Raw genomic sequence first — 22,921 nt, forward strand, 5'->3', positions numbered from 1 at the left:
CACAAATACCAATGATTCAACGGCTGGAGAGGGAAGTGTATACCAATTATGGGCATGGCGGAGGGTGGGGAATATTCTTTTTGTGATCACCTTATTGGAATTACTAAACTACCGTAACGCACCAGCTAGAGTAGGGGAGTGAGTGAGGTACGGAGGGAGGGTATAAGTGTGTCCACGACAACGACGACGACGACGACAATGATGACAAAACCTTCCTTTCCCTTCTCCCCAGAACGATGACCAGCCAGACCATGTATGTATCTCGTGTGCATCCATAATCCGATTCCCTCCCCCCTCTCCCCCAATTTCCCTCTCTTAATTCCTCGCCGGTTTTACCAAAAAGGAAGATGGAAAGAAAAAGAAAACCAAACCAAAGCAAAAAAGAAGCCTTCCCCACAATGTCGTCCGGCAATGGCTTTCCGGGTACACAAAATCCACCCAACGATCCAGTGATTGTGATTGCCAAACCAACTAGCTAGCTAGCTACATATGTAGTCAATCACCCCAGTTTGCAAATTCTGGGAGCGAGATTAGGTATTCGATATGATGCAACCCTCCTTCCCTTGGGGGGGTGTGATGGGCTTTCGGTTGTTTATACTTAATCTCGCTCGTTACTCCAACTTTCCAGGTTGCAGGTGAGAAAAGAAGGAAAGAGGTGACTCGGAAGAAAAGAAAGAAGAGAAACACCGGGTCTGCCTCCAATAAGGCCAGATGAAAATAAATAGATAATAAAATTGACGAAAACTCCTCATAAAAATACCCATCCCAACTACACCTCCTAAAAAATAAAAAATAAAGCACAACATTTCCCCACTCCTCTCTGTTTCTCTATCGCAGGCTGGGATTGCTTCTAGCACTTCCGTACCCCGACAGGTCCCCACTGCCTGTTTTCCTCAGTGCCTGCCTCATAGTCTCGATTGTCAACTCGCCCCTTTCCATGCCAAGCGAGTCTCCCATACTAGTTCTTGGCGGAGACCCTGCCCCTGCCGTTCCCATCGATTTCCCACTCAAAGTCCTCTGTACGTTCCCACTTCCACGTGGAGGGCTAGACCCAAGCCGGATGGGCGAAGGCGAGCGCCGTAGCGTCTCGTTTATCGTCGAAAGCGCAACATCCCGATCTGCGGGTATTACATTTGGCGAACCGCCTGGGGAAAGGTTTCTCAGCGACCCTGAAGACGCCATTACTCCTTCGTGCTCGGCCTGCTCTGCCTGAACAACGTCCGCAAATGAAATGAACGACAACCTGCGCTTATCAGCTGCTGCCGCGGCCCCAATTCCCATGCCGTGCGATGAGAGCTCATCTCCAGAGTTCCCCGAGGATTCGTCGATTGCATTGTCGCTTCCGTACCCGGGCACGTGACCCCCGTAGACTGGGCTTGAAGAGGTGCCCCTGTGAGGGACGGAGACGGCTGGCTGATGCATGCTATGCATGACGATCTCGACTTCGTCTACCCCACATTTCTCGTCTGTGATGGCTAGAGAGCTAGCCTCCAAGACAGCGGGAATCCGATTCTCGGTTTGTATGTGTGCGGGAATAGCCGAAGATGTTGGGGGCGGTAAGTTTGTGCTGCTGAGCTGCTCTTGGACGTTGCGCTCAAAGATTTGGGAGCTGCTGGTGGACAAGCGAGGCGAGGCAAACTCAGACGTGCCCGGACGAGGAACCAGGGGTGGTGAGGAGCTCGATCCTACGGATTGAATTGGGGATGTTGTTGGTGGGGAAGGAAAGCTCGAGAAAACGTTAGGGGCTGTTGTTGCGATAGGCGAAAAAGCGGTTAACTGGGGTAGCTGTGGAGCTTTAGCGCTGATTGGGATTGTTGTATTTGGGGTGTCGTCGATATCGGACATTGGTTCAAGCTCAGGAGATGCTGCCTCTGTTGTTGGTGGTGAGTCTGGATTCGGCTTTGCTTTATCCTGGTTCTTCTTCTTCTTTCCCAATCCAAAGAAAGATCGTTTTCCGCTGCCGTGATTTGATGGCTCCTCCATTTCTCTCACGTTTTTTTATTTATATATTTTCTCTTCTTTTAGTTATCAACGGGTGTTGGAATGTTCAGTGCAGCTATCTTTGTGGGTTGACGTTCAGTGTCAGCAAAGATAGGAGAAAGAAAGAAAAAGGGTGAGGTTTCTATTTAAACAAAAGAAGCCCGGCCACCTCTCTATCCAGGTATGTTGGGGGAGATTACGATTTTCACACACGGGTCTCTCTCACACACACTCTCTCTTTGTGCGTGTATCTTCCTCGGAAAAAAGGATATTTGTAGATCTCACTCCAAAATTCCAGGAGGTTTGTTGATATCACAAGGGGTGATCAGGAAACCACGAGGTTGGGGGGGGGGGGGGAAGCTGTAAGTATGGTATGTAGGTATGTACGCAAAAAGAGATCTTTTTTTTGTGTGTAGGGGGGGAGGAAAGCTGTAGATGGTAGCACCGCGGAGGGAGTAAGCTTCAGTTATTAAATGAGTATCTGCGTTGTCTTTTGTGCCTGTCCCTATCCGCACGTGGTCAGTCAGGTGAGGTCCTTCAGAGAGCTTCACTACGGGGGAAAGGCCAGAGATGAACCGCTGTCACGCTCCAGATTAAGACTTTGTATCCTAGTGGGAAATGAGGGTGCGCGCACAGAATACGAAAACGAAATGCTCACGATAATGAAGAACCACGAGACATAGGGAGCCTACCTGAGTACGTTTTTAGAAGATTATGTGGGTGTAGAGTTATCGATGGTGAATCCGGTGATGGGGTTATCGGTAGGAATGCGGGGGGGCGTGAGTTGTTTTTAATCGTGATGGAAATAGGAATATTTAGTATGGATGGTACTGAAGATGGTAGAAGATCATGAAGATAGGGAAAGATATGGAGAAAGGTTCTTCCTTATGTATGCTCCTATCCAAAGTGCCCTACTCTACAGTTCCTAATAATATCTCCATACATAATATTACCGTATTCTTATTTTTCTCTACCCTTCTTCTGCGTCCCAGTGCTGTGCCCACTTCCGCATTGCCCATGGGCCATATGAGGCCTTTCTTTTCGTAGACCACTACGATGACACCGACGGTGACCAAGGCACAGCAGCACTCTACCTCTAAAAGGGTGTGACAACGAGAATGACGCAGGGGACGACTCCTAACACCTACTCCTGCCTCACTCCCACCAGCGACCTCCTGCTCCTACTCCTGCTCCTACTACTCCTCATATTCCTTCCACCCCTCCTCCTTCTCCTCCTCTCAATCAGGCGAAAGCATCATCGACAGGGGTGGGCCATGATGGGATGGAGCGATAAGTCTCCCGATTCCCGACCGTCGGACGTGCAGCAAGATAGAGCCTCTTACATCATCGATGGACCCTGGAAGGGAGGGATAACAAACAAGCTTCAAAACTTTAAAAAAAACAGCTTGCATGAATGTTCCCATTAGTTCTGGGGTAGAGAAGAGTACCTACACACCATACATGTAGTAGTCATGGCCTTGAAATTTTCACTGTTGCTGGTACTGTATTTCCCTCTTCCCCTTCTCGATATTTTGGTTGGCTGGCTAAAATAGCTGGGTAGCATGAAGAAGAGACATGCCATGGTGGGTTGTCGGATCAGAGCGGTACGTAGAAACTTCTCGTAACTCTCCGCGTTCCACATTTGTGGTGCTATCAAAGTCACACTGTCACAGCTAGATAACAGCTCTAGCACATTTCCAGATTTGCCCCTCTTTGAATCTTTCGTTGCCGCAAACGCGGCGTGGGGGCTATGTGACTATCAATGGGTGCCTGGGACGGAGCTGCCGCCGTTTACTGGAGCACAAGAGGGAAAAAGGCACAAGAGGGAAGAAGATGGTTGGGATTTCAGTCATCTTGGGCACGTAGGGACGCCGATTGATGTCGATCTATTATAAACGCTGGGAGTGACTTATTTATATGGGCTATGAGCACATAAGCTCAGCGAGTCCCTGTCCAGGAGAAATCTTTTACCATCTGGTTCTCGACGTTTTAATTGGTACCTTTACAGGGTTGTGATGATGTATGGGCAAAAGTACCTACATTGTGCACATACAGTTCTCAGGACAGTTACTAAATCGTGGTATATTGTGGGCGGATCAAGCAGAACAAACGCTCTCAATTACGAATCGATTAACTATTTGGTATAGAAATTCAAGAATTACTTTAGTAGAGAGAAAAATTAACCAGCAAAAAACTCATGAGAACGGCAAAAAGCAACAGACATCGCGGCATAACTAGAACGAGATGAGATAACCAACCGAGTTACAAGAGAATAAGGATCAAAAATCATAAGAAGGTATTATCAAGAAAATGGATATATAAACGAGTCAAAAAAATGCAGCAAGTAACAAAAAACCGCTAAGAAAAACAACAACTCATAAAAACCGAGAATTTTAAACGTCAATCATAAGGACTCCACTTTCCTCCCATCCCACCTAAAGTGCGAAAATAAACCGAGTAGAAGAAGAAAAAAACAAATGAAATTTAAAAAGAATGGCAAACACCGACACAATGCTCGCTCCATTTCCCCACACAATCAAGGTATCTCTCGATCAAAAACAAAAAAAATTCACCCCTAGAGAAAGAAAAAAAAAATATCTAAAAAAACTACTCAATGAAATACAACGCACGCCACTAGATAACTACCTTGTACTCCCTTCAATGCCTGTATGAACCCGGTCGGTACGGCATATCGCCATCATCGGCCCCCGTTTCTGTCCCGTTATCCTCATCCTCATAAAACTCTCCGCTCATCACACTATCGTTGGCATCTGCATCCGCATCCGCATCATACAGCCCCTTCTGGAAAAGATGGTGTTGAATTCTCCTAGACCCCCCTCTCTCTGCTCTGTACGAGGGTGCCGCTGTTTGTTTTTCTCTGTACCGCGAAGTGATAGTGGTATGCGACGAATTGGAACCTGTTTCTGAAGAAATACCCCGTGCAAGCCTAGACCCCATCCGTTGGGTATTGGCAAGTGTGGTCGGAGGCGCAGGTGCGAGAATGCCATTCAAGAAACCGGCAGCAGAGCCGGGTCGTGAGGGTGAACTGTGGGCAACTGATGATGGACCCTTATTCTTCGAATTCCACCAACCGGCGGCAGAGCTAGCGGCAGAACTTGCAACGCCTGGAAGTCTTGATGCAAGACTTGTAACTGGGGCAATAGCCCCACGACTAGGGGTCATTGACATCTCCTTTTCCCGCTGCTCCATCTGAAGGTTTGCCCGAAGACGAAGTGCTGTATCCCGGACACTCTCACGGTCAAAGTGGGGCATGCTCAAAGCATGAACGATCTCCTCCAACTCGTCAACCCTGACATCAAGTAGCTCTCGAAGCCACGTGATTTGCTCGTCTTTGCGCTTGATATCCGCCTTGTCGAACTTGGAAAGCTGTTGCTCGAGCTCTTCGATTCGCGCCTCGCGTTGCTGGAGCTGCTCCTGAAGCACGTTAACCGATTCTCGTAAAGCCCTTTCTTCTGAGACGGCCTGGGGTGCCCTCGAAGTTGTAGCAGCCTGGGCAGCAGCCTGGGCCGCAGATGTGGCAATCTTGAGTTGATCTTTGAGGAGGGAAATGTGCTCGCGAAGATCCTTTGTTTGTTCTCGAAGGTCTTTTGATTGCTCACGAAGGTGTTGCACTTCAGATTGAGAGATGTCAAGACGTTGGTTCAGGTAGATCGCTTCGCGCTCACCATCCTCGGTCGCGATTCTAAGGGCCCTATCGTGTTGGGACCGAGCACCCTCAAACCGTTGACGGAGTTCCAAAAGTTGCTTCTCGTACTTTTGGTGCTGTTCCTGTACCACGAGAGACTTGGATTCAGTAGACTCTTGGGAAAGCGCGGCCTTTGTCTTCTCGAGTTCATCAAGGGCGGCACGTTCGGAGTTGGCAGCCGCCTCGAGTCGAAGTTTGAACTGCTCTTTCTCGGCCACTGCTTCCTTAGCCGCACGTTGAAGCTGTTCCATTTCCGCTTCGAGGGAAGCCCGGACAGCGTTGACCGCAGTGTTGGCAGTATCAACATCTCTCTGAAGAGATTCCCTCATTCGTGCGACCTCGTCATGTGCCGAGTCGCGAGCGGATTCTACTTCGTGGGCAAGGGATGCAGCGCGCTGTGAGTGTTCTAACGCCTCTTCCCTGAACTTATCGAGCACCTCCTCTAACTTCGCATTCGACCTCTTCAGCTGCTCATACTCCACCTTCATCTTAATTGCCTCCTTTTGCTCGACCTCCAATCGCCTGACCTCGCTTTCCAATCCTTCCTTCACCGTAACTTCGGCCGCTACTCTTGCCTCCAAAACTTCGATCCTTGCCCTCTGTTCTTCCTGGGCCTTCCTCCACTTTCCTTGTTCCTGGCCGATGTTGTATGCCGCGGTCTGCATGTCCCCCTGCAACTTGTCAAACTTCCCGCGGAAACCTTCACGGACTCTAATACTTTCCTCCATTTCTGCTTTCAGAGACTCGATAACCCTTCTGAGCTCTCTATTCTCATCCTCCATTCTGTTCGCTTCCTCCTTGTTCCGCTCGCTAGCCGATTGTGCCTCCCTAATGCTGCCTTCCAGGTTTGCATTCCGTGCTGAAAGCTCCCCAACATTCTTCTGCAGAGCCGAATGGGCGCCCTCAAGAAGTGCGACGCGCATTTGTGACTGTGTCACAGCCTGGTATCGTTTGTCGTCGTTGGCCTTCAATCTCCGGTCTGATTCCTCCGCCTTGTCCCGGTACCTTGCCGCCTCCTCTTCAGCAATTCTCAATCTACTCTCCAACTCCAAGGTCCTCTCATGGGCTTCCCTTCTTGCCTGTGACTCTGCCTCCGCACGACTCCCGACCTCATCCAGCATCTTCTCAAGGCCTGCTACCTTAAGCAGAAGCGCCTCAGTATTGGCGTGCTCGGTGGCCTTGGTAACTGTGACAGTCCGGTGCTTGGAGAGCAACTCTTCCATCATAGAACGGAGAGCATCCATCTTGGGCAAGGAATCGGTAACCTCCTCCATGGCGTTCTTGACATCGTACAAAGTTGGTTGATTGTTGGAAGCCTCTTCAACAACTAGCCTCAAGTCGTCAATCGTTGGCTGCCTGTTGAAAGCCTCCTCGACGACAACTCTCAATTCCTCGACTGATTGTTTATTGGCAACCTCCTCAACCACAGATCGTAGGTCTTCGATTGTTGGCTGCGTTTTGGCAACCTCTTCAACAACGGTCTTCAGCTCTTCGATTGTAGGTTGCTTGCTGGTAGCTCCCTCAACAATAGACTTCAACTCCTCGATTGTCGGCTGCCTGTTGACAATGTCCTCTACCACCGATTTTACCTGTCCCAAAGTTGGTTGCCCTCTCACAACTTCCTCAAAAACGTCCTTGATAGCTGCTAGTCTGGGTTGCGAATCTGAAATATTGCCTACAACCAGTCTGATGTCGTCCACTTTCTGCACATGGGCAACTACATCAACAAGATTATTGTTAACCTCGCCGATGTAGGTCTTGATATCTGTGAAATTCTGCTTCTGATCATCCTCTTGCAGACTTCTGCGCATATCCTCCTTTTGGCCACGCTGCTGAACCAACTTTTGAACATCATTAACAGAAGTTTGGATAGTATCCAGTGACTGGCTGACGTAGTTATGGCTTTCCCTAATAAAATTTTCTTGTGCTTGCTGGTACGAGTCGGCATCCATTGCGTTATTCCGTGTCATGTCATACACTTGCGTAAGTGTCTGTCTAACGGCAGCATTCTCGTGAGACAGCTGCTGAACATCGCCCCTAACGTCAGTAGTATGGACAGTCCTGATAATCTCCGACAGGCTGTTCTTGAGCTCGACAATGTCGTTTGCCTTGACCACCCCTGCGAAACCTGTAACGATGATGTCCTGCAGGTACTCGAGATCAACCTTCTCCGCGAGTTTACACAAGATGCTCTTAAGATCCTCAACGTCGGTCTTTTGTGCCGTGCTGATCAATGAGTCGCGGAGCTCCAACTTCATTCCGACAATGTCACTAGTCTGCGCGACTTCTTCCATGGCCTCCCGGATCGATGCGATGTCCTCAACCTGCGCAATCTTGGAAACGGTGCGGGCAAAGGATGTTTTCAAATCTTCCATGTCGGTTGACTTGGCCGTGCGCTTGATGGCGGCGAGAATCTCTAGCTTGGTGAGATCAATTTCGTCGGTGTGTGCAGTTTTCGTAAGTGCTTGAAGGATAGCCGACTTCGTTTCTGCTAAGTCATCGTTCAAATGGCTGTCCTGGAAGGCACGAGAAACCTTTGCGATGGCGCTGTAGATCTCCGCCAGCTTGTCTTCTGTTGGAGCGCTCCAGTTGTGCATAACGAGCGCTTCGACAACAGCAGACTTGATCTTCTCTGACTTTTTATCCTTCCTGGGCGATCTTGGTGGCTGGGTGTCATCTTCCTCATCATCAGCATCGCTGTGTGGAGCTGAAGTAGCAACGCTTCCCCTCCGTGTAAGAGTCAACGATTGATTCTTCTTCAAGACATCGTGGATAGCTGAGAGAGACTTGTGGAGTGGATCCAGGCGAGAATGCAGGAGATCACCAACAAACTCTTCAACGTGAGCATCGAAAAACAGTCGGCTCTGCGGTCGGAGCTTGGAGTCATCCTGGGGAATCAAATCATCCCAGTCGCTTTCTGGCTGAGCATGACCAATATCCTCCTGTGCAGGAGGCTGGTATGCGACTTCTCCAGTAGTTTGGGCTTGCGCATATGTGGCATCATCGTCTGTTGAGAACGTGGCAGCTGTATGCTGGAATGTGCCGCGGCTCGGGCTTGGACTAGGTCCAGCGCTGCGCTCCGCTTGCTCGAATGGGTCTTGAGGTTGCGAAGTCGGTGTCGGATCGTGGAATACCGGGATAGCTGGCCTCCTCGAGACGTCGCGCCTCCAGGTAATGACATCCTCGTCGGCCACCTGTTGTTCTTCTTGCGTCTCTTCTGGGACTGGTTCCTCTTCATCCATGGATTGCTCGCCGAGTTCCGATCCAGACATGCCGTTCTCTTGATTACCATAGATGGGGTCACCCACGGACAACACCTGGATAACTTCATCCAACTCGGAATCGGTCGGCATTGGCCTGACTGGGTCCACGAAAGGATTCGACCTGTAAGAATCTGCATTTGAAGCATAGGATACCCTTTCTGACGGCAATGGGAGCATATCGGAAACAGGTGGCGGAGGAGCCGGATGCGCTGGGGGTGGTGATGGTGCATGAGAGTATCGAGACTCGCCCATCCCGCCGAACCTTGCCTCCATAGGAGTGACAGGCTCTGCTGCTTGTGCGAAGTCGAAATTGAAGTCCGGGGCTGCCGCTGCTGCCTGTGGGGTGGGTTCTTCAAACACTTCAGCAGGTGGGGGTGTGGAAGCCCTCTCTGACCTATTATCAATGGGGATGGCCGCTGCGATAGCCTCAGCCTCTTCAACAGCAGACAGCTCTTGGTCCAGAACATCGAGAGGTGTCTCACCCTCGCCTTTGGATGGAACGGCAGAGATATTGGCATCAATGGCGAATGATGTTGCTTCTCCTAAATTTCTAAGCACATAAGGCATGTAATCAGACTCAGGGTTTGACTCACCTTCCTCGATCATAACAAAAGGTTCTTCTTCAACTGGCAACTCCTTTGGTACGTCTTCAACCTCATCGCTACTCGCGCTGCTTTCGGCAAATGTCTCTTCGGTAGGAGTAGCATTTTGGCTATCGGCGGCGTTGACATCTGAGGTCTCTACATCCTCTGAGGGACGCAGACTCTCCAGTGCCGGCACTTCTGTATCTTTGACATGGCTTGGGGTTGGACCATGTTTAGCCCTCTTTCCTCCGCCTCCTGATACATTCCCTTCCCGTGCATCGTCTTCAATCACATCTGTCGGTGTCTCCTTGTGTACCGACGTGCGACTAGGTGGTCGAGATGCTTGCTTCTCAAGAACGGGCTCATCAATCTCCTTAGTAGGTGAAAATATCGGTGGTAGTGAGCTTTTGCTTGCTGGTGTAGATGTTGATTCGGATTTCGGCTTGAATACAGGCGCATCAGGACTAAATTGGGCGCCTTTTGCGAATATACTAGAAGTAGATCCGCTGGAGGACAGCCGTGGTCGGAATGGTGCAGCGCCAACATTGAGTTTTCCTTTGCCATAACTTCCAAACCCAACAGGATCCTGACTGGTATTTCGAGAATGGGTGGTACTTCCAATAGGCGAAGAATTAAATGAGCCTGAGGGGATGAATGGTTTACTCTGAGGAGAATATTTGAATGATGTTCCAGGTTTGAATTTGAACTCTGGTGCCTGGGCGTTGAACTTCTTTGACGAGGTGGTTGATCCTGGAGCCTTGGAAGTATCCGACATCCACGCGTTGGCACTAGTGTTGGAGATATTGTGCATGTGAGATGTACTGTATTTCGGGCGAGGGCTTGATGGTTCGCTGGGATTGGTATTGATGTCAGAGAGGTTTGTGCAACCGCCCTCACTAAGGGGGTCGTCTAGCGCACCCATGAGCATTGAGAGTGCAGAGTTCTCTCTAGGGTCAATCGCATCATAATGTATGTGAGAAAGCGAGGTGTCTCGGCTATGCGGTTGGTAGCTCTGTGGGATGTACTGGCTTCCGGACATGGGCAGAGAATTGCTATCATACTGCTGACCATTCATTCCGATACTTTGTGTACGCTCCCGAGCAGCCTGTCGGTTGTGTTGTCGCTCGGTCTCGACGTCCGGAACATCGTCTTCGGGGTTTGAGAGTAACTCTGGTCCGTTGTGAACGTCATTCTCGACGCATGGCATATCAGGATATTGTGGGTACATAGCTTCCGGAGCTGGTGAAACTGGATTTGTGTTGAAACCGTCTCCATTTGATAGATGATGACCGTGACCAATATGTGTCTCAATCTCCTTTTGGTAGTTCTCCATGCCCTCCATATCCTTTTCTAGTGACATGCTGAGATTATGACGACGCCCGGGAACTGGTGCATCAATTGCCATCATATCAATCATATGGTGCTGCTGCTCATCTTCCTCGAGAAGGTGCCCAGATTGATGAGCCAGGGGAGATCCTCGGCGCATCTGGTGCTGTTGGAATCGGTCCATACCAACCAATGAGAGGTGGTGGTTATGATTATAATATGCTGCTGCTCTCTGGCTCTCTACGTATTCATTAGGAACCATGTAGTCCTGACTCTCCTCCATGATGTAGGGTGTAAACATGCTTGGTGAATGGCTGTGGTGACCCATTCCGCCCATTGGAGAAGGATTTCTCATAGCAAACGGACCAGGTGGAGCAGGACTCCAAACTGACCCGGTCATCATTGGGGGAGTGGGTTGATTTTGTGGTGGTGGCGGGGTATACATATTGGGGTTATACAGATCCCAGTCATGGTTAATAGGAGTTGGGTTCATGGACATTGATTGCCGTGGCATGTGGTAGGGAAGGGGATGGTTTGCTTGCGCTGGAATCGGCGACATATGCACAGGGGCCTGGGCCATTGAGGGTGAGTAGTGGTGTCCGTGATAAGTTACGTTCTGGCTGCCATTATGAACCATTCCGTTGGACATTGCGGATTGTGTAGGATGAGGTGGTGAGTAAGTATTAGCTTGGAATGGAGCAGGGCTTTGGTGTGACTATTCATAGATGTCAGTAACTAAACCCTCGCTGCGTCTATAAAGGCTTACCAGTGGAGTTTGGCCCCTTGCAGTAGTAGTACTAGCTGGCATGACGGTTGGTGTTTCGTCGGCCAATATAACACCTAAAGCCCGGAGCTTCTCTTCTCGAAGTTGGTTACAATATTCCTGCCACTCTAGATGTTGATTAAGGTTAGCAAGAAGAAACCTCACCCCAATAAGAATAGGAAAAAGAAAGGTGAAAGCGGGGAAATGTGGTTCTAATTCTCTGAGTGCGAATATGTATAAAACCATCGATCTTGAATCTTGGATGTTTTTCAAAATACCCTCAATGGTATAACATCCTGGTATTTGAAAGCGCAAATGACAGAACAACAAAAATTTAACATACCACTTGGATCACGAATATTAACCACCACATCCTTAACCTTTTCTTTCGTGTCTTCTAGGAAGATGTCTCTGCTCTGTACCCCCGGACCACTGAGAAATTCAGGTGTGTAACCTAGAGCCTCCCATTTCCGTGATCGCTCTTCCATCTCGAGGTTAGTCAATGGCATTGGCCTGCCCCCTGCTTCTAATGGTAGTCCCCATGGTGAATATGAAGGGACCTTGACAACGGTCTTCGACTTCCGTTTCCTCGACTTGATATTTGGTGTGCCCGATCGGCTCAACTGATGGGGTGTGTGTGATAATAAGCTTGCCGAGATACCATTCGGTACGGGAGTGCGTGTCGCCGTTGCCTCAGTCGATGATGGAGGTGAGGGTGTTCGGATCATGTTGGTGCTTGGTCCGTTTTCTACCACGCCAAACACCGATAAATCTGAATTCGGATGCTCCGGTTCTAATCGGATATCCGATACCCCATTACTTATAGGAAATCTATTCTCCATGATCGGGGCAGGCGTGCTCGCCCATATGCTTGCTAACATAGGCATTGGTGATGATGTGCCTGTTTTATTCTCGGTAAAAGACTGTGGGGCTGTTTTCCAAGCTCCTTCACTGGTTCCTGTATCTGCGTCCGAAGAAAGCTCTGCTTTCGGTGCTAACAAGAATCTTCCAGACTGGAAATCAGCTGGAGTGATAGTCTTTGCGTCTGAAGGGTAACGTCGATGCGTCCCTAATTTTGCGTTTCCCTCGGAACTTGAACTGTCCGAGCTTTCTGAGTACCAGCTACTATCGCTACGCCGGTGTGTTTGAAATCCACGCTGAAGGACCCAGTCCTCGGTATAACGTTTCTGAATTGAATAATTTGGAGCCTGCGCTTTCCTTATAGGTGTGAAAATATTAGATAAACCGCTAGCTGAAGTCCCTAAACAACTTTTCTCTGTACCTCTCCCAGCAGGAGAACCCTGTGGCTTTTTTAAACCACCACCGGAGATCTGACTGCTATTGCTCTGCGGAAGCGGGGGCTGCAGGCTACTCCTGCTCCTGATGCTCCCCGCGGGAGTAAAATACTGAGAGCCTCCTTGTGACTCTAAACCTAGATCTATAGAAGGAACAATGAACGATTTTGTTGTAAGGTTGGAAGAAGATGAGTTTGAGCAGGATCGTAGGTGCGCGTCCCGGGGTGGTGAGAGCTCCGGATGAGGTGATGGTATGCGTGGGGAGAAAGAGTCCTGGTACTCTGAAGGGACCACTGGAGGTGAGGACGGTGGTTGACCCTTAAAAAAATATTCGAAGGTATCTGTTGCTGGTGAGGGAGACAACTTGAAGTTGCTTGGTGGTGGAAATGCGAGGACTCGCGTTTTACCTATATTCTTCTGGAGCTCAGCAACCTTACAGGGCACACACACTGGGACGATGGGGTGGGTGAGTGCCGGAGCCAATTACCTACCCGCGTCTAACTCAATTCCTGCCTCTTCTTACTACTGATTCGAATTTACAACGAACCGAATGACTGTATGGACAACGGGGCCAGCTGTCAGCTAAATTAAGACTCCGGGGGTAGATGTGTACGAAAAAAGCATTGCCATGTATGAGGCAAGTCGAGATTGGTTGGGACTCACCTGGTTCGGCAGATGGCCGGTGAACATGGGATATGGAAATAAAGCTAGAGGTAGGTACTTCTTTTCCAATGGACTAGAGTATGCCTTTTTTTTCTTGGGGTGTGTGGGGTGGAGGATGTACGATTAACACTAGTGTATGAAGAAGAGCTGTAAGGCGTCCCGTAGAAGAAGGTATAAAGAACCCAGAAAGAAAGAAAATATATGTAATATGAATGGAGAGAGATGGGGGAGGAAATGAAACGGGGGGAGGTAGGTAAGGAGTTAGAAGAGGGAGTAGGTAGAATAGTAGAATTGAGAAGAGTTAGATACTCCAGTCTCTAGAGTTGTAGGGGTAGGTCGAATTATTCGATGACCAGCGGAGCAGAGAAAAAAAGAGGATGGTGGGAAGTGTGTGTGTGATGCGCAGTTCAAGGTCAGACAGGCATACTTCCTCTAGAGTGGAATCGAGTCCGTCAATCAGTTCATAGATGTCGATGGGTGGATTGGATTTACGGGTCAAGTATCCCCAGCTTTTCTCTCTTTTCTTTTTTCCCCTTGGTATTCTTTTTTCTTTTTTTGCTTTTCCTTCTTACCTTTGTGTACCTTCCTTTCTTTTTTCTTACTGGACCTTTCTCGGTTTATTCCTCGGTCCGTCCAACTGTAGTATTTTGTTGAAATCGTTGATTGAATTGAGCCTGGTCAGTCGGTTGGTCGGCCTTGAGAAAGGTTTGACTTTTTTTTTCCTCCATTCCTCTTCGTGTAGAGAGGATGTACCTGTTCACTGGCTATCCCAATTGCACCACTCAACCCCCCTCAATACTCGACCTCCCCGGTTTAGTCACCCCAGCCTGCCCCAAGCTCTTCCTGATACAGCTATCGTGCCCTTACGTCAATCCCCCTGCGGCCTTCCTTCTAACCGTTTTCCGTCTACAACCATCCAGCGTAGGTTAGACCTGGGTTTCTTCTGTGCGTTGAACGTTACCTATTTCACTAGAACACTAACCTCAAAGGATTGTTTTTCCCCCTTCAATACTATATGTGCATAGTCGCACTTCTTTTTCCCTTCTGTCTTCAAGAAGGTACAGGGCAGTCTCTTTTGCACCAGGCCTTGTTTGATTCGTGCAGCGGCGCAGGGAAAACGCACACTCCATAACACACTTGGAGGAGAACACGTGTTTATGCATAGAGAACGGTTGGCGTGTCCCTCCCGAGCACACTCTACATCGGATGCGAAGCAGCGATACACTCTGTGCCTACCTATGATGGGCGTGGGAACCGCTGCAAGCCTACCCGAATGGTTGACCATGCCACTTTCTTTTTTCTTCTGTTTTTACTGTTTACTGGACGAACGGCCCCCGTGCCCACCAACCACAGTTATGTCAGCCGAAGTGTTGTTTAATACTTGTTGTTCACTGAATCATTGCCCGCATCCGTTGTCCTATTAACGCTGTTGTAGCTACATCCTGCGTACGCTACCAGTAGTCTTGCGTTTTGCTTTCTTCTTCGACATGCCGATTTTCTACATATGTACCCGAAACTTACGGTCATGATGAATGAGTTTTTTTTTTCTTTCTTCCTTTCTCTTGGTCCCTTCATTCCTGCAATGTGCTGCAAGAGGAAAGAGAGAGGGAAAAACTTTGATATCGTCCATATTGTCAGTAGAATTCTTTAATACTTGTACCTGCTACCGGAAAGTACCTACCTGTAAATCCGAAATTGGTACGACTTGAAATAGGTACTCTACCTAATACTCTTGAAGGTAGAACAGATGGGCTTTGACTTTGCTCGCATCAAGAACCGGGCTATTGTACCCGCGTCTACTACTAGCTCGATGCCCTCGAATCATAACTGCTGACTCGTAAACACCAGGATCTCGATTGGGACATCGACGTCGTCGGCGGCAGAAACACTGAACAGCGCACTGCCACATATGGATTCATCGACGGACATCGAATCTACCGAACATCGTCCTGCAAACCTTTTCGATCTGACCAGTTACCAGAATTCTTGGCAAAAGTAACAGCAATCCTTTGTTTCAGAAAGTTTTGAGAGCCTTTTTTTTCATGCTCCTCCTCTTGTACACGTTTTAAAACTGCCACCGAAACGTTGCGTTTAACGCCGATACCCACAACCATACCAAGATGTGTGTCGCTGAAGACTTTCCGAGCTCTAGGCAGGAATTAATTGCTTGGTTGTCAATAAAGCATCGAGAGGTGGCGTACCTGCATTAGCTTGTGGGCAGCTGCCTCTTGAATATTTTCACACTTATGAGCTGTTCACCTCTCGGATGTCCGGACTTACCGCGCGTTTCTGGGGAATAAAAAAACTAAAAACGCAAAGAATTATTTCTTTTATTACTACCAATTATCAATCGGTATGTGAGAGAAAATTGATTCTGGAGGCTCGTATTAACCGCCGAAGTGAAAAGGGCACATAACCCAGAATAGATGGTCAAAGTAATGTGTCTAATCGAGAAGTGCATTTCTGGTAAGCTGTACCTCCACCTTAGAATGGAACTGCAAGAAGATATTTTTGTAGTTGACGTGATTCCCCACATTATCTCAGAAGCTTAACCAGCTCCTCCCGTCGAATCTTCAATTCCTAACGATCGCTTCTCCTCGAGATTTGCATACCGCCAAAACTCGAAAAATTGGCTATCTCCGGCCAGGGATTATCACTCGAGTGATTGGTTGAATGGCATCGATCTGCATCAGAAGTTTCCCATACAAGTAATTTTGATCTCTGGAAGCTAGCCAATTTTTCGAGTTATGGCGTAGTGTGAAAGTGCTTCCCGTACTTCACCACCGTTGTAAGTTAGATCGATTCTCTGAACCAGGGCCATGGCCGCCTGTGACATCTATTCCTTGCCCGCAGAAGTTCTACTCTCGATCCTCGGGCTCCTGCAGTTGTCTGTGCATAGTCCGGATCCAGTCCCAATAATAACATGGGTTAGGGTTGCATCACCCGATCAGGTTACTTCTTGCTGGCCTCAGGTGTTCGAGATGGTTGACTGTGTCAAAGTGTCTATTCGGAGATGAGCTTTCGTGCATCTGAGCCGAAGAACAGAATTATCTCAAATTGCTCTTCTGGTACTGTTCAGGAGAGAGCTTTGGCTTATTCGTAGGTCTACTTTTAGGGAAAGGCCTCGTGACCCTATGGTTTTTCCGCGGGAGCGTGATCGGTGGGTATGGGATTCTAAGAATCCCTTTGGCTCCCACCTACTATTGGGGGAAGGGGCATTGAAAACTACCAATGGCTGACTTGAAAGGGTAATATGTAAACAAAGAATGAAGTTAGCAACGAGCTGAGAAACAGCATTCTAATATTAAACTCAACTTGAATACTCAAGGGCCTGAAGCTTTAGCTGTCGTCGATTTCGATAAGCATGGGGAAGGATAAAGATAATTTACAACGTCACCATGCAGAGTTGGACCCTGAGAAATACACGCAAAGTGAGCACGCGACTGGGTTCTCAAAAGTTCGCGTTCCAGCAGCTCCATTGCTGCTCCAAGCAGCACATGGCAACGCGCAACTTTCCCGTTGCCCCCCGGCGCGTTTCAAGAATTTCTGCATTTGGAATCTTTAATGTCTTGGCATAAACAAACATTTACGCGTTATCCCTCTAGATAGAATTCACTTAGTTCCAATTTCTGCGCCAACTGCTCTTCATCACCGCAACAACGATTCACTTCTGTGTTTCCTTATCATATTTTCTGTGACCTCATCCATAAACATCTTAAAATATCCCATATGGTAATCATTTACACTCGCCACTCGTCCGCCACACTATCTTCGTTCGTTCACTGATTTATTCCATTTCTAGTCTTCTGCTCAGCGTCGTCGCCTCGTGCAAGACCAAGCTAGCCTACGATCTGACCCTCCCCCAGATTTCTTCTTCCCACCAAACTCAGAGCTCGACGATCTTTCCTCGCTAGAGATCTACCTTAATGGGCCTACATCCACACCATTTGAGGATGGTCTCTTCCTAATTCAACTTCGCATGCCAAGTAACTACCCACAAGAACCCCCCAAGGCTACCTTTAAGACAAAGATTTTTCACCCCAATATCGATGACCGATCTGGTGATGTCTGTGTCGGCACCCTGAAGCGGGACTGGAAGCCCTCCACGACATTAACCGATGTTCTTATCACGATCCGGTGCCTGCTCATCTACCCCAATCCTACGAGCTCTCTAAACGCAGAAGCGGGGCAGCTATTGCAAGAGGACTATGAGGGGTACACAAGGCATGCAAAAGTCATGACAGGTGTTCATGCGGTGGTGCCGGAAGAGTTGGAAGCGCTTGCCAACGAGGCTAAAATGAGAGGCGAGGATGAAGAGAGCGTTTCCACAAAGGCGGCAGTCATGAAGGCCAAAGATGCGGATCCAAAAGCGCCTACTGAGAAGCGGAGGGTGAAGCAAACAGTTAAACCATCATCCACAAAGCGCCACGAGGATGTCAAAGTTTCTACCGTAAAAGACGACTCCGATTCTGATGGAGATTCAGGGAAGGAGAACGAAGAGACTGGAGTCCCACAAATTACACGTCCTAGGTCTCCGCTTGGCAAACGTCCTAGCCCAATGCCAGATTCTGTGCTATCTATCCAGCAAACTGTGGTAGAGGAGCAGCAAGAAGCAAGTGGTAGAAAGTCACCAAAAATCAAAGACGGGCAGACACCAAGTACTTCACAACCAAAACCTATTGTTACCACGTCTTCAAAGGTTACCAAATCAACGAAGAAAGTGGTGAAGCCTGTAGCAAAAAAGGTTGGCCTTAAAAGATTTTAATGGGCTGGCTGATTGATTTAAAATATTAAGATGGTGGTGGTTGATAATTTTTCGTTGGCCATCTTTAGGGCTTGTAATTTTTTACCCTGCTTTGATTACTTGTGGTTTCTGTTATGGGGCGTTGGAATTGGTGGAGAGTCTTATTCCCGTGCACATACATGTGTACTACGGCTTATCGGCTGTTTTCTGTTAGTGTACAGTATGGGATTCTTGTACTTAGTATACATTGATGAAAAATACGAAAATGAAGTTTCTGTTTTGTTGTACTTGACGGAAGTTTGTTGATTATTGATAGGCACGATTGTTGATGCAAGGCATAATCCTGGCCTGACGTGGTTACCGAGTGATATTACATGACTCGGACGTCTTTTTTTGTTTTGTTTAATTCATATGACTCAGACGTCATGAATGTATCCTGCAAAGTTGTAGTAAGGTAGATACATGTAGTAGTAGAAATCCATTGTATTTGATCGAGAATGAGAGTCTCAAATTAATATGGGTTGTGGTGCGTCGCTTCTGTGGTAAAAGATTTAATTAATCAAGATCGTGTGAGATGAGATGACAATTAAACTACTTCGTTTGGTATGTCTTTGCTCGATTGTCTATTCATCGTATATCCCTTTATTCCTATTTGAACATTGACCTTGTTTAGCCCTGTGCATCACACTCAGCGCCAACGGCTATTTTGAAACACCCCCTATGAGCCTAACCCAACAGCCATACCTATCAGGTTTATAAAAATCCCTCCAAATACAAAACAAACACAACATAGTTTAGATAGCAAGTACAATCACCGTATAAGATTTGTGATACCATGATATATATCGGCGTACATACGGAGTAAAAATTGTGGTTTTAGGTGCGCTCAATCTATGATCTGCAAAGCACATATGTACCTCGTTCACAGCCTGACATCAACTACCTATTGACCCCCATATATACACCCATGAGGTTTGTTGTGGCTATCAGTTATCGTGGCCCAATCCAATTTGTTACGATCCCACCGGCGAATTTAGGCGAATCACGAATCAACACTTATATGGGTGGCTGTATGTAAGTTGATGCCAAGAGACCGAGAAAATCCCGTCCATCACTGGACAACCTTTGCGCATTTCTTGCTTGAATATGTAGTTAGTAAATAGAAGTTCCAAAGAGTCGCAGTGTTGGGTTTCGGGCTTGTCGGTCGGCTTGCAGACCACGCGGTTGCCGTCGCTCGTTGGGTCATGAACTATCACTCGCAGCACCACTGCATAGCTCTAGCCGCGAGCTGAAATCTTCGAAAGAACTATTCCTAAGTGCATGTAATTTCAGAAAGAAAAACAGTGATCGCAGCAGGTACTCCCACAGTTTGATTTGTAGTTATAATGAATTCGAGAGCTGGTTGTCTTGGCAGGCGAACCCTAACCCAAAAGACCACATCACCACCCCTTAACAACTCGCCAAGACCCCTTTCATAGCGAAACCTTCAACCTGACAAGCTGTCATCTTGAATTCACAGCCTGAATCAAAACCTCCGCAGAAACAAATCCACAATTATCGTATGAAAATGCGCTCATTCGCAACCTTATTCTCGGCAGCAGCTCTCCTGACATCGTCCCTGGTGTCAGCGCACAACATCCAACTGAATGCCCACGGCCGTGAATGCTTCCATGAGACACTACACAAGGATGACCGAATGACTGTCACTTTCCAGATTGGAGACCGCGAGTTCGGCGGGGCTGGAAATCTGGACGTCGACTTTTGGGTTAGTCGGATATTCTTCCTGGGGGAGTAGAAGAAGGTTCTAATCGGTGATCGTGTGGCTATAGATTCAAGATCCGGCCGGCGTATTGAAGGTTTCCGAACACGCCGTATCCTCCGGCGATCACTCATTCGATGCGCACCTCGACGGACGTTACACCTACTGTTTCTCGAACGAAAACTCTAACGTCAACACCAAGGAGGTATCCTTTAACGTCCACGGCATTGTGTATGTTCCAGAGGAACCGGAAAGCGCAGACCCGCTCGAACGTGAGGTGAGGAGCCTCGGTGAGATGCTGAACCAGGTCAAAGATGAGCAGGAATATATTGTGGTCAGGGAAAGGGTACACAGGAATACTGCCGAAAGCACGAACAGTAGGGTTAAGTGGTGGAGCATTTTCCAGTTGGGCGTTGTGGGAGGCAATGGGGTGTTCCAAGTATGGTATTTGAAGAGGTTCTTCGAGGTAAGCTATTTCCTAGTGTATTTGTGATTGCGATTCGAAATTATCAGAGGTTATGATATTGATTGCGAACACAGGTCAAGAGAGTGGTTTAAGCGTGTATATCTATGAGGCTGCGTACGCAAATGAATAATGGTTTTCTTTGGGTTTGATGACTCCAGAGAAATAAAATATGAGCGCGGTGTTTTTCTCTTTTTGTAGTGTCTTATCTTATCATTATGAAAAATTGTACTTTGGCGTTGATCAAATGATCTGTTAATACCTGAATTTTGTTCTGCTGGGGGAAGAACTGTTTCTGCAGAGAATTGTGAAGGTCGGATTGGGAATAGCGTGTCACAGTTTTGGTAATGCCATTACATAAGCGCACATAATCCGATCCACTAGCATAATCAGATGGTGGGGTTTGAGTCTCGACCCCACCAAACCAAAATTATTTCGAAGCTTTACCACAAAGCTGTTTCTCCCTCTCTCGATCTCTTATTTACCACCCACAAGCCCAACATCACTAGGATCACCACAAATACGGAACAATACCCACGATGACAGTCACCGAGGCCAAACCTGATCCCATCCCCGAGCTTCGTAGGGTCCTTTGCGATGATTCCAGCGACAATCTCGCCCTCCGTTTCCGTGCTCTTTTCTCACTCAAGCACTTGGCTACCCAAGGAGACCTCCCTGCAATTGACGCCATTGCTGCTGCATTCTCCAGCAATTCAGGTATGGATAAATACACAACCTCACCACCTTGGTACACCCCTAACTAATCTCCGACGACTCTACAGCCCTACTTAAACACGAACTTGCCTACTGCCTTGGCCAGTCTAAAAATCATTATGCCGCCCCTGCACTCCAATCTGTTCTTTCCAACTTAACCGAAGATCCTATGGTGCGCCACGAAGCCGGTGAAGCCCTTGGCGCCCTCGGACATACGGCCTCACTTGATCTTCTTCGTAAACACCTCACAGACGCCGAAGAGGTTGTACGCGAAACTTGTGAGATCGCCATCGCAAGAATTGAATGGGAAGACAGCGAAGCCGCTAAAGCAGAGGAGCTGCAGAAAAGCGCATTTGCTAGTGTGGACCCGGCGCCACCGTCCGCTGGCAAAGAGGCGAACGTTGAGAAGCTGAAGGGACAGCTGATGGACAGGGAAAAGACCCTATTTGAGAGATATAGGGCGATGTTTCGGTTGAGGGATATTGCAACGAATGAGGCGATTGATGCGCTGGCGAGTGGATTTGCTGATCCTAGTGCACTTTTCAGACATGAGGTTTGTTTTATTTTGTTTATATAATTCTTGTTTTACCACCGAGAATTTTTTTTCTTTTTTCTTTTACCATCCAGAACTTTTTTTTTTCTAATAAGAAGTGGGTCATAGATTGCATTTGTTTTTGGTCAATTGTCAGACCCTCATAGTGTTCCGGCGCTGGTTAGAGTGGCCGGCGACAAGAACGAGGCCCCGATGGTACGACACGAGGCCGTGGAGGCTCTCGGGAGCATCGCAAGCGACGATGTTGAGACTTTCTTAAACGAGTATGCAAAGGATGCAGAACAGGTCGTGAGAGAGTCCGCGTTGGTTGCGTTGGATATGGCCGAGTTTGAGAAGAGTGGAGGGTTTGAGTACGCGCTTATCCCAGGGAAGGAATAAGCTAAATTTTCCTTTTTTGTAAATTATTTTTAGGTTGGGCTGGGTATGAATTGGGTCTGGATTTATGATTTAAACAAAAGTTCTTTTCGTCGTTATACTCTACTGGAAGTTTTATTGTGTGTTTCTACCCTGGGCTTGAATGGATTTAAAAATAAGTTGTATATTCCCCCTTAGTGGGACAACACCTAAGAAGGGAGTTGTTGTAACTGGTCTCTGCACCCTTGAACCACTTTTTACACCAAATCTCAATCAATCAACACTTTACAGAACATAAGGGCTAGGAACGGTTCAAATTACTTTGGGCTCTTTCGACCCTTGGGCTCTGTCTTATGGACTAGGAGGGACCTGGGTTGCGTAATTAAAACCCTATATTTCCACGTCCTTGTCTATAAACCCTTCGGCTCTATTTGAAGATCTAAGAGAAATAGTAACCTTCTCAGTCTTTGTATATTATACCTGGCTGACAAGATTTTTCATGTGCTACTGCGTAGACAGGGGCTGTTGAGATCGTTGAAATAATGTATGCAAGGATTTCAATCATGAGTCATCACTCGACAAACTTTTCGGAGTTACCGCCCGTGATTAATCGAATGATTGACTGATTCTTACCGACTTGTGGAGTAATTAAAGTCAAAATCCATGTAACAAAGAGTTCTAATCACTGGTGAAAGATCGTTGTGCTGTAAGAAATAAAGCAGGGATATAAGCTTTTCTTGGTTCCATACGAGTG

At 47.8% G+C, this 22,921-nt stretch overlaps 7 protein-coding genes across 7 annotated transcripts; 4 read left to right on the forward strand and 3 right to left on the reverse strand.

Moving 5' to 3' along the window:
* Positions 1-828: 828 nt before the first annotated feature.
* LAJ45_10488 (uncharacterized protein) lies at positions 829-1,983 on the reverse strand (the record flags this gene model as incomplete). Its single annotated transcript, XM_046120013.1, has 1 exon — positions 829-1,983. The coding sequence occupies one exon, from the start codon at positions 1,981-1,983 to the stop codon at positions 829-831; it is 1,155 nt and encodes a 384-aa protein (XP_045966822.1).
* Positions 1,984-3,452: 1,469 nt separating this feature from the next.
* Positions 3,453-3,996, forward strand: LAJ45_10489 (uncharacterized protein; the record flags this gene model as incomplete). Its single annotated transcript, XM_046120014.1, has 3 exons — positions 3,453-3,479; positions 3,542-3,584; positions 3,682-3,875. 3 exons carry the CDS (start codon positions 3,453-3,455, stop codon positions 3,873-3,875), a joined length of 264 nt encoding a protein of 87 aa, XP_045966823.1.
* Positions 3,997-4,638: 642 nt separating this feature from the next.
* Positions 4,639-13,607, reverse strand: LAJ45_10490 (uncharacterized protein; the record flags this gene model as incomplete). The annotated part of the gene is made up of 8 exons (XM_046120015.1): positions 4,639-6,345; positions 6,397-9,365; positions 9,432-9,491; positions 9,543-11,574; positions 11,626-11,750; positions 11,966-13,331; positions 13,409-13,414; positions 13,581-13,607. 8 exons carry the CDS (start codon positions 13,605-13,607, stop codon positions 4,639-4,641), a joined length of 8,292 nt encoding a protein of 2,763 aa, XP_045966824.1.
* Positions 13,608-14,471: 864 nt separating this feature from the next.
* On the reverse strand, positions 14,472-15,509 carry LAJ45_10491 (uncharacterized protein; the record flags this gene model as incomplete). Its single annotated transcript, XM_046120016.1, has 5 exons — positions 14,472-14,486; positions 14,563-14,652; positions 15,102-15,194; positions 15,262-15,303; positions 15,426-15,509. The coding sequence occupies 5 exons, from the start codon at positions 15,507-15,509 to the stop codon at positions 14,472-14,474; spliced, it is 324 nt and encodes a 107-aa protein (XP_045966825.1).
* Positions 15,510-17,309: 1,800 nt separating this feature from the next.
* On the forward strand, positions 17,310-18,345 carry LAJ45_10492 (uncharacterized protein; the record flags this gene model as incomplete). Its single annotated transcript, XM_046120017.1, has 2 exons — positions 17,310-17,312; positions 17,383-18,345. 2 exons carry the CDS (start codon positions 17,310-17,312, stop codon positions 18,343-18,345), a joined length of 966 nt encoding a protein of 321 aa, XP_045966826.1.
* Positions 18,346-19,891: 1,546 nt separating this feature from the next.
* Positions 19,892-20,641, forward strand: LAJ45_10493 (uncharacterized protein; the record flags this gene model as incomplete). Its single annotated transcript, XM_046120018.1, has 3 exons — positions 19,892-20,089; positions 20,154-20,549; positions 20,624-20,641. The coding sequence occupies 3 exons, from the start codon at positions 19,892-19,894 to the stop codon at positions 20,639-20,641; spliced, it is 612 nt and encodes a 203-aa protein (XP_045966827.1).
* Positions 20,642-21,085: 444 nt separating this feature from the next.
* LAJ45_10494 (uncharacterized protein) lies at positions 21,086-22,191 on the forward strand (the record flags this gene model as incomplete). Its single annotated transcript, XM_046120019.1, has 3 exons — positions 21,086-21,263; positions 21,329-21,813; positions 21,922-22,191. The coding sequence occupies 3 exons, from the start codon at positions 21,086-21,088 to the stop codon at positions 22,189-22,191; spliced, it is 933 nt and encodes a 310-aa protein (XP_045966828.1).
* Between the last annotated feature and the right edge of the window lie 730 nt (positions 22,192-22,921).

This window comes from Morchella importuna (assembly GCF_003444635.1).
Source record: "Morchella importuna strain M04M26 chromosome Unknown Morimp01GS046, whole genome shotgun sequence".
NCBI classification, from domain to species: Eukaryota; Fungi; Ascomycota; class Pezizomycetes; order Pezizales; family Morchellaceae; genus Morchella; species Morchella importuna.